This window comes from Lithobates pipiens, unplaced genomic scaffold (assembly GCF_037356315.1).
Source record: "Lithobates pipiens isolate NorthernLeopardFrog02 unplaced genomic scaffold, aLitPip1_a1.2 Scaffold_25, whole genome shotgun sequence".
Lineage (NCBI taxonomy): Eukaryota > Metazoa > Chordata > Amphibia > Anura > Ranidae > Lithobates > Lithobates pipiens.
The window spans coordinates 202,595,103-202,606,490 of record NW_027507787.1 but is presented as its reverse complement, the minus strand read 5'-3'; the positions used below and the strand labels follow the sequence as shown (position 1 = coordinate 202,606,490).

General features: G+C 48.8%; 1 protein-coding gene across 5 annotated transcripts in view; it reads left to right on the top strand.

The window, feature by feature from the left end:
• Window positions 1-1,085: 1,085 nt before the first annotated feature.
• Window positions 1,086-11,388, top strand: part of SHTN1 (shootin 1) — a 169,524-nt gene continuing 159,221 nt past the window's right edge. For all 5 annotated transcript variants that reach the window (XM_077455441.1, XM_077455440.1, XM_077455437.1 and 2 more), the window contains exon 1: window positions 1,086-1,190. In XM_077455441.1, coding sequence (XP_077311567.1) covers window positions 1,145-1,190 — 46 coding nt within the window. In that variant the 5' untranslated portion in view covers window positions 1,086-1,144. The remainder of the gene's footprint in view (window positions 1,191-11,388) is intronic.

Below are 11,388 nucleotides of genomic sequence, written 5' to 3'. Positions count from 1 at the left end.
GGTGTATGGAGGATAATGGAGGGTGTATGGGGGGTCATGGGGATAATGGAGGGTGTATGGAGGATAATGGAGGGTGTATGGAGGATAATGGAGGGTGTATGGGGTGTACGGAGGATAATGGAGGGTATATGGGGAGTACGGAGCATAATGGAGGGTGTATGGAGGATAATGGAGGGTGTACGGAGCATAATGGAGGGTGTACGGAGCATAATGGAGGGTGTACGGAGCATAATGGAGGGTGTACGGAGGATGGTGTGTATTTATAGGAGGATAATGGAGGGTGTATGGGGGATGGTGTATGGGGTGTATAGGAGGATAATGGAGGGTGTATAGAGGATGATAGAGGGTGTATGGAGGATGGTGTATATAGGAGGATAATGGATGGTGTATGGGGAATAATGGAGGGTGTATAGAGTATATGGGGGATAATGGAGGGTGTATGGAGTATATGGGGGATAATGGAGGGTGTATGGAGTATATGGGGGATAATGGAGGGTGTATGGAGGATGGTGTATGGGGTGTACATAGGAGGATAATGAAGGCTGTATGGAGGAGGATAATGGAGGATGTATGGGGTGTATAGAGGACAATGGAGGGTGTATGAAGAGTATGGAGGATGGCGTATGGAGTGTATATAGAATAATGGAGGGTGTATGGAGGATGGTGTATATAGGAGGATTATGGGGTGTATAGGAGGATTATGGGGTGTATATGGTGGGTGTATAGGAGGATTATGGGGTGTATATGAAGGTTATATAGGAGGATTATGGGGTGTATATGAAGGGTGTATAGGAGGATTATGGGGTGTATATGGAGGGTGTATAGGAGGATTATGGGGTGTATATGAAGGGTGTATAGGAGGATTATGGGGTGTATAGGAGGATTATGGGGTGTATAGGAGGATTATGGGGTGTATATGGAGGGTGTATAGGAGGCTTATGGGGCGTATAGGAGGATGTATATGGAGGATATAAAGGGAGATGGCTCCACAGAAGGATCTCGCAGTGTGGAGACTGGAGAGGAGACCTCTATGGGAATATATTATATACACTCCGCTCTCCGGTTGGATCTCCAGCCTAGCTCCCAGACTCCGCCCCCTCCGACACTTCCGGATCCCGCACACCGATCTCCGCACCGATCCACAATGGAGGAGGAGGAGCTGCGGGTCATCAGCGGGCTAAAGGAGCGAGGTGAGACACCGGGAACCGGGTCACCCCTGACTACAATGCACACAGCTGGGATGAGGAGGGGGAGGGGTCCGGTGAGGGGTTCCGGCAGGTGGGGCTCCAGGTAGACGGCTCTGTGCAATGCATGATGTCATCCCCCTCCTCATGTCAGTACAATGGTCTCGGGCTGTCAGTGTGGTAACCGGTAGCAACATGCAGCCCCACCCAGCTGCAGGCAGCTAACAATGGATTCTAGGAGGTTGCTATGGGTTACTGCATGTTTGCAATAGAGGCCAGCACTGTGAAGGGGGCCACAGTGTGTGAAACATGACAGGAGCCACACCCAGGGCCCCCACAGATGTATGTCACGTGACTGGACTCGGGGTCCCCCCAGACATATGTCACGTGACTGGAGCCAGACCCGGGGTCCCCCCAGACATAAGTGACATGACTGGACCTGGGGTCCCCCTAGACATGTCACATAACAGGAGCCAGACCCAGGGTCCCCCCAGAGATATGTCACATAACTGGACACGGGGACCCCCTAGACATATGTCACATGACAGGAGCCAGACCCAGGTTCCCCCCAGACATGTCACATGACTGGAGCCAGACCCGGGGTCCCCCCAGACATATGTCACGTGACTGGACTCGGGGTCCCCCCAGACATATGTCACATGACTGGAGCCGGACCCGGGGTCCCCCCAGACATATGTCACATGACTGGAGCCGGACCTGGGGCCCCCCAGACATATGTCACATGACAGGAGCCAGACCCAGGGCCCCCCACACATATGTCACATGACAGGAGCCAGACCCTGGGTCCCCCCAGACATAAGTGACATGACTGGGCCGGGGTCCCCCTAGACATGTCACATGACAGGAGCCGAACCCGGGGTCCCCCTAGACATGTCACATAACAGGAGCCAGACCCAGGGTCCCCCCAGACATATGTCACATGACAGGAGCCGGGGTCCCCCCAGACATATGTCACATGACTGGAGCCAGACCTGGGGTCCCCCCAGACATATGTCACATGACTGGAGCCAGACCCAGGTTCCCCCCAGACATGTCACATGACTGGAGCCAGACCCGGGGTCCCCCCAGACATATGTCACGTGACTGGACTCAGGGTCCCCCCAGACATATGTCACATGACTGGAGCCGGACCCGGGGTCCCCCCAGACATATGTCACATGACTGGAGCTGGACCTGGGGCCCCCCAGACATATGTCACATGACAGGAGCCAGACCCAGGGCCCCCCACACATATGTCACATGACTGGAGCCAGACCTGGGGTCCCCCTAGACATATGTGACATGACTGGACCCGGGGTCCTCCTAGACATGTCACATGACAGGAGCCAGAACCTGGGTCCCCCCAGACATAAGTGACATGACTGGGCCCGGGGTCCCCCTAGACATGTCACATGACAGGAGCCGAACCCGGGGTCCCCCTAGACATGTCACATAACAGGAGCCAGACCCAGGGTCCCCCCAGACATATGTCACATGACAGGAGCCGGGGTCCCCCCAGACATATGTCACATGACTGGAGCCAGACCTGGGGTCCCCCCAGACATAGGTCACATGTGCAAAGGTTTAAGGCAGGTGTGAGGAAATTCTGTAAATTAAAGTGATTCTAAAGGCTGATTATTTGCATGTGTGTAGCTCCCCCCCCCCCCCCCAATCTTTACCTGAGTTCCCTCTGATCCAGCAATGTTCACGATAGCCTTGGCTGTGACGGGATTCTCCCTCCTCATTGGCTGAGACAGAAGTAGGTTCCTATTGGTTCCCACTGTTGTCAATCGCAGCCAGTGAGCCAATTAGGAGAGTATTGGGACAGGGCCGAGCATTGTGTCTGTGTCTTATGGATGCATAGAGAAGTGGCTCGGGAGCGAGCATGCAGCGGTGCCCCCAGGGCAAGAGGCTTTCTCTGGGGGCACTGCTCGAGGGGGAGGGGCCAGGAGCACTGGCAGAGCACCAGAAGAGGACCGGAGCAGCTCTATGCAAAACCACTGTTTAAGTATAAAATATTTGTGATAAAAAAAAAAAAAAAAGTGTTAATACCACTTTAAAAAATTCTTTCAAAAATATATGTTTTAATTGTTTATTTTTATCAATGAACAAAATGAAAAACAGAAGAAAAATCCAAATCACATCAATATTTGGTATGACCATAGTTTGTCTTCAAACGAACATCATCTCTTCTAAGTACACTTACACGCAGGTTTTGAAGGAACTCGGCAGGTAGGTTGTTCCAAACATCTTGGAGAACTAACCAGAGATCTTCTGTGAACGTAGGCTGCCTCAAATCCTTCTGTCTCTTCATGTAATCCCAGACAAACTCCATGATGTTGAGATCAGGGCTCTTGTGGGGGCCAAACCCTCACTTCCAGGACTCTTTGTTCTTCTTTACATTGAAGATAGTTACATTGGCTGTATGTTTGGGGTCATTGTCCTGCTGCAGAATACATTTGTGGTCAATCTCCCTCCTTCTTGATGGTATTGCATGGTCAATATAGTATCTGCCTGTATTTCTGAGCATTGAGGACACCATTTTATCAGGCAATGTTGAGTACCGTAGACACAGTGGTCGGCCAAGGAAACCATGCACCAGATGAAAGACGCATCATGTTCACTTCCCGTCAACTTTGGAAGATGTCCAGCAGTGCCATCAGCACAGAACTGGCGGTAAACCAGTGGGACCCAGGTACACCCACCTGCTGTCCGGAGATGTCTGGCCAGAAGAATAGCGGTCAAAAGCCATACCTCCAACATGGAAACAAGGCTAAGTGACTCAACCATGCGTAAAAACATAGGAAGTGGGGTGCTGAAAAATGGCAGCCGGTGCTCTGGACCGATGAGTCAAAATTTGAAAGGAAGAGGCAGTTTGTTCAGTGAAGGCAACACTGAAGCATGGTGGAGGTTCCTTGTAAGCTTGGGGCAAGATCTGGTCAGAATCAATGGTGTCCTCAATGCTGAGAAATACAGGAAGATACGTATCCATCATGTCATACCATCAGGGAGGAGTGTGATTGGCCCCAAATGTATTCTTCATCAGCAGGGCAATGACCCCAAACAGCCAAAGTCATTAAGAACTATCTTTAGTGCAAAGAGGAACAAAGAGTCCTAGAAGTGATGGTTTTTGCCCTCACAGAGCCCTAATCTCAGCATCATGGAGTCTTTCTGGGATTACTTTAAGAGACAGAAGGATTTGAGGCAGGCGACATCCACAGAAGATCTATGGTTCGTTCTCCAAGATATTTGTAACGACCTACCTGCTGAGTTCCTTCAAGAACTGTGTACAAGTGTACCTACAAGGATTGATGCTGTTTTGAAAGCAAAGGGAGATCCCACCAAGTATTGATTTGGCTTTCTCTTCTGTTCATTTACTGTTCTTTTCCCTTTTGTTAATTGATAAATATAGACTATTAATGCCGTGTACACATGGTTGGACTTTCCGGCAGAAAAAGTCAGACGGAATCATTTCATCGTATATATTCTGATCGTTTTTTTTTTTTTCAAAAATTCTGACGGACCTAGAAATAGAACATGATTTAAATCTTTCTGACGGAATCAATTCCTATCGGGAAAACCGTTCGTCTGTATTCTATTCCGACGGACCAAAAACAACACAACGGCAGCTATTGGCTATTGGCTATTGAACTTCCTTTTTTCTAGTCCCATCGTACGTCATTGCGTTCTAAACAAATGGACTTTGGTGTGATCGTGTGTAGGCAAGTCTGTTTCGGCGGTACTCCGTCGGAAAGACCGTCAGTTTATTCTGATGGGGGAAAAAAAAAGGTTGTGTGTATGTAGCATAACACTCTCAGGCATTCTTTATTTACAGCATTTTTTCACACCTGCCTAAAACTTTTGCACAGTGCTGTATGTCCTATGACAGGGGTCGGACCCAGGGTCCCCCAGACATATGTCACCTGACAGGCGGAAGACCCATGTCTAGGTAGAACATGGGTACAGACTCCACAATGCCCCACTATGGTAATGGGGGGCTGCATCCACTGTCTGCTCACCAATCAAGAGACTTGTGCAGTGTTGCAGTGATGAGTACAAGTCCACCTCCAGATCCCACCACCCAGAGCTCACTCCCTTCTGTTGTATCAGCCCTTACCACCCAACATTCATAACCCAGCCAATGTCCATGTTACCCTCTGTCAGTGTGTGCACCCCTTCACCACCCCACTCGGCACCTCGTTAAATGTGTTACACCCCGACACCGGCCACCATCTGTATTTTTTTGTCAGGGTGTGCATCCCCTTCCCGCCTCAGCACTTGTATCCCAACTGTGGCAATACTTGACACCAGTCACCATCTGTACTTTCCTCTGTCAATGTGCACCCCAACACTGGTCACCATCCTTACTTGCCTCTGTCAGTGTGTCCCCACCCCCCCCTTACCACCCGCACCCCATCATGTGTAATACCCCAATACCAGCCACCCTCCCTATTCCCTTTGTGTGTTGCCCCACTCGTCCAACACCCACACTCGCACAGATATTACACCCTGACACCAGCCATTATCTGTACTCCCTCTGTCAGTGTGTTGCTGCCGTCACCGCCCATCACCCGCACCACATCAGTGGGGTGACAGTGACACCCACTGTCATTGTGCTTACTGCATACTGCTTATCACCCAGTACCCACACTGCATTAGTGGTGTTATACCATGACACCCACCGCCATTGTGCTAATCTCACCACCCATCGCTCGCACTGCATTAGTGGTGTTACATCCTGACACCCACAGTCATTGTGCTCCCCTCACCAGTCAGTGCCCACACTAAATCACATTTGTTATGTTCTGGCACTAGTCACCATCCACACTCCCCTGTGTCAGTGTGTGCCCCCTTACTGCCCAAAGCCTGCACCCCATCAATGTTGTTCAACTCTGACACCAGCAGCCGTCTGACTCCCCATCCCTGTTAACATGCATGCCCCTCATTGTATGAACGTCCCTGGCATCGGAGCTGAATCTTTGCCGTCAGTCACCATTTGGTTGTGACTTTTTCCAGGGATGGTGAGTAGCAGCAAAGGGTGGCCAAACTCCGGTGGTCACAGGCATCAGATAAGGGTTGCAGGCGATGGTACAATCTTTCTGGCAGATCTCATACAGTAACATGTCAGCTCACCCCAAGCTCTGCATGTGTATACTGTGAGAGGGGTGGAGATCTCCCATTATCTCAAGGATTCCATCAGTCAATTCAGCCCCAGAGCCATCTGCTGGGGGATCTTCCACTGCCAAAGACATCAGCTAACCATCTAATACAAGAGTAGTAAGCACCTCAGGTCCGTGGGCAGTGTTATGGTGACCGATAACATGAAAACTTGAACCCTGCAGGAGCTGGCACCTTCTCTAGGTGGTGGGTTGGTAGAACATACAGGAAAAGCGAGTTCCTCTTTAGTCAAGGCTCTGCAGTCAGTTGGATGACAAGAGTCACTGAAGGCTCCTTACAAACCTTTGCCGGAGGACATGCTAAGGTTTTGGGGAGGTATGCGATGTGTCCTGTCTTACCGGTAAATCTGCCCCCATGCATCACACTGTGTTACCTAAAACTGGATAGACGGGTATGGGTGGAGGCCGATCATTTTCTGTTTTTCAGGTACATTTTTTTTTGAATTGTGGCGCTCTTTCCTGTTCATAGATCCGCAGTGAGAAACATGTCTACTCCAGCCTCCAAATTCCCACTGTGAAGATAAGGTGCAGATCGAATTTAAACTGTTGTGTTGCAATAATGTGCTTTGGTGCACTGTGGTGCCATTCGTTGTAAACCTCACTCCAACGCACCACGAAAATGCATATACACTGCAGCGTGGCACAACGCATGGCATCCCATGCAAAGCACTGCCTTAAAATGCAGGCTGCCCTATTTTTAGCCCATTAGTTTTGAGTTTGCTGTTTAATATGGTGCAATTTGTGTCATTGAGTCACTGCGTGCATTGCAGCGTAGTGTTATGGTGTTAATGGACCTTTTTAACTGTGCCATAAGATGTGCAACTTAACTTTTCTGTATGAAAAATGACGTGTGCACAAATCCACTGAATGAATGCAGCAGAAGCAGGGAGAGCTTTGTAATGAAGGTACAGGTACAGTGTCCTCTCCAGCAAGGAGAATAGTGAGCAGCACATTGCTGACATCACCAAATCACACTAGAAATCTGGTGACAGTCAGAGACAGCAGTAACTTAAATTATTTCTCACTGCGGATACACAGCCATCAGGTGCCTGGGCACAAGAAGAGCACTGATATCAATTTGCCAAAAGAGAAAAATGGCCGCTGATGAGGCGGGGCCTGGGAGAGGGGCAGGGCTCCTCCCCGCCCCTAGTGCCACCCATAACGTGGGTGTCCTATAGGACAAAAGAGAGGAGAGTTGCCGTTGCCTGGTTGATTAGAGCGCCGGGAACATAACAGCTTTAATTTCAATAGCTTTGTGCTCCCCGCTGTGCACCGTCATATAAGCCCCCCCCCCTTGTCCGGGGGAACCTTGATAGACAGATCACCCATCCCAGGATTGGATGGGTGATCTGTCTATCAAAGTGCACGCAAAAAGAGGAGGGGCTGTATATGATGGCGAGCGGCTGGGAACACACAGCTATTGAAATGAAAGCTGTTATGTTCCCGGTGCTCTAATCAACCAGGTGGTGGCGGAACTCCTCTCTCTTCCCCTGCACAGGCTGGCTGCACTGAGGACACAGGCTGGCTGCACTGGTGAGGCTGCATTGATCTCTTGTATCATGTCCCCAGTCTCTGACCATCTCCTGTATAAAAATGTTTTTTTTTAAAAATACGTTTCGGAATCGGTTTCGGTTTTTGGCCTAGCGCATTTTTCATTTTCGGTATCGGTTTCGGCACCGAAAAACCCATTCGGTGCACCCCTAATCAGGAGTGCCTGGCCACAGGAAGGGCATTGATATCAGGAGGGCCTGGCCACAGGAAGGGCATTGATATCGGTGTCCCTCCTGTGCCCAGGCTCTCACGATTTCAGGAGTGCCTAGGCACAGGACGAACATTGGTATCTGGATATCATTGAACATTGGTAACTGATATCAATGCCCCTCTTGTGCCCAGGCACCCCTGTTATAGGAAGGGCACTGATATCAGGTGTGCCTTGGCACAAGGCAATGATATCTGGTGTGTCTGGGCACAGGAAGTGCACTGATTAGGTGTGTCTGGGCACAGGAAGTGCACAGCTGTTTTTCATGAGGAATTCAGATTTGAGAAGCAGATTTGTTCTGTGATTTATATCACATAGGTGGTATAGGTAACATTTTGTGAGATAGGTGTGGTGGGATTTTGCTTTGTAGAGAACATAGAGGACCTGTCACCTACCTGTAATGGTGTGGTAAACCTGTATAGCATGCAGCAGCAACTTGAATGTCCACGTGGCTTTCTTTGTATTTGGGTCTGTGTAAAGGTCTCTATTTTCAGGTGGATACAGTGTGTTGGATGGAGTGTGTAGGTAACCGAACACCGCAGGTCACCCTTTGCTCGGCCTACGGCATTAATGTTTGATGACAGGTCTTCTTTAACACCCATTCTTATATACAGTCTAAGACACACAATGCCTTTTAAAGAGGCTCTCCGCTTATAAATGGTTTTCTCTCTTCCTAGTACACCTCTTATTTCCTGCTTTTACTAAATGTTATTGAGCTGGGTCTGAATTCTAAACAATGAAAATAATCGATCCACAAAGGAACCTAGACAAGAAAATCTAGAAAGAGCGAAGTATTTGATCTCCGCATAAGACATGGACATAAGACATTAAACTGGTCTCTGTGAAATGGACAAGGCTGCGTTCTCAGTGATGTCACTGGTCTCTAGGGAATAGGGATGAGCCAAAAAAAAAACCCCGGTTCGCAGCAGAACATGTGAACAGGCAAAACATTTATGTGAACACCGTTAAAGTCTATGGGACACAAACATGAATAATCAAAAGTGCTAATTTTAAAGGCTTATATGCAAGTTATTGTCATATAAAGTGTTTGGGGACCGGGTCCTGCCCCAGGGGACATGTATCAATGCAAAAAAAGTTTTAAAAACGGCAGTTTTTTCATGAGCAGTGATTTTAATAATGCTTAAAGTGAAATATTTCTTTAAATTTCGTACCTAGGGGGTGTGTATAGTATTCCTGTAAAGTGGCGCATGTTTCCTGCGTTTAGAACAGTCCCAGCACAAAATGACATTTCTAAAGGAAAAAAGTCATTTAAAAGTTCTCGCGGCTATAATGAATTGTCGGGTCCCGGCAATACAGATAAGTCATTGAAAAAATCGGCTTGGGGTCACCCCCCCAGTCCATTATCAGGCCCTTTGCATCTGGCATGAATATTAAGGGGGAACCCCCGAACAAGAATTTAAAAAACAAAATTGCGTGGGGGTCCCCCCAAATTCCATACCAGGCCCTTCAGGTCTGGTATGGGTTTTAAAAAAAAAAAAAAAAAATGGTGTGGGGTCCCCTTCCAAATCCATACCAGACCTGATTTTAAGGGGAACCCCATGCCTGAATAAAAAAATGGCGTGGGGTTCCCCCCAAAAATCCATACCAGACCCTTACCCGAACATGCAACCTGGCGGGCAGCAGGAGAAGAGTGGGGGACAAGAGAGCGGGGACAAGGGCTTCACCCTCACAACCCTTGCCCGGTGTTTTTGGCGGTCTGCGGGCAGGGGGCTTATCGGAATCTGGAAGCCCCCCTTAACAAGGGGACCCCCAGATCCCGGCCTCCCCCCTGTGTGAAATGGTAACTGGGTACAAATGTACCCCTACCATTTCGCAAAAAAAGTGTGAAAGGGGTAAAATTGACATGACACAGCTTGGGACAAGTCCTTTTATTAAAAAAATAATGTCCCACAAAGTCATCATCTTCTTCTCTTGCTCCGCCGACAGATGGAAATTAAAAAAAATAAAAACTCGAACGACCTGCCTCCATGAAGAAGACTTCGTGGGACATTTTTATTTTTTACATTTTTTTATAAGGGACTTGTCCCAAGCCGTGTCTTGTCATTTTTACCATTTTCACACTTTTTTTGTGAAATGATAATAGGTACCCTGTTACCATTTCACACAGGGGGGGAGGCCGGGATCTGGGGGTCTCCTTGTTAAAGGGGGCTTCAAGATTCCTATAAGCCCCCCCCCCCCGCCCGCAGACCCCCACAACCACCGGACAAGGGTTGTGGGGATGTGGCCTGGTATGGCTACCCCAAAGCACCCTCCCCATGTTGAGGGCATGTGGCCTGGTACGGTTCTCGTCCCTCCTCCCCACCCTCTTTTCCTGTGGCCTACCAGATTGCGTGCTCAGATAAGGGTCTGGTATGGATTTTGAGGGGGACCGCCTTGCCATTTTTTGTAAAATTTTGGTGCGGGGTTCCCCTTAATATCTATACCAGACCTGTAGGGCTTAGTATGGAATTTGGGGGGACCCCCACGCATTTTTTTTTTTTTTTTACATTTTGGTTTGGGGTTTCCCTTAATATTCATACCTGATCCAAAGGGCCTGGTAATGTACTGTGGGGGAATCCCATGCCGTTTTTTTTCAATGACTTTGTATTGCCGGGACCGACAATTCATTATAGCTGAGAGTACTTTTAAATGACTTTTTTTTTCCTTTTAGGTCTCTTTCACACGGAACTATCCATTGAGGTCCTCCTGTCAGTTTTTTAGGCGGACCTGAACGGATGCTCCATAGACCTCTATGGAGCGTCGGATGTCAGTAGTGACATGTCCGCTGACATCCGACCCGCTCCGATCCGGGAAAAAAAAACACCTACTTTTCCATCCGTCTGTGGATCGGGCGACGACGGACTCTGCGGGTCATCTGATCTCCCATAGGGGGGAGCTGCGCTCTGACAGGTCGGTCCCTGCGCAGTGTGCAGGGACAGACCTGTCCTCTTCCTGCTCCGTCGATCCCCGCTGAGCAAGCGGATGTATGCGGGGCGGATCATCACGGATCCGTCCCGTGTGAAAGAGGCCTTAGAAATGTAATTTGTGCAGGGACTGTTGTAAACACGGGAAACATGCGCCACTTTACAGGCATACTATAGACACTCCCCAGGTACGAAATTTAAAGGAATATTACACTTTTATTGTTTCACTTTGCATTATTAAAATCGCTGCTCCTGAAAAAATTTGCGTTTTTTAAAACTTTTGTTTGCATTGATACATGTCCCCTGGGGCAGGACCCCAAACACTTTTTATGACAATACCATGC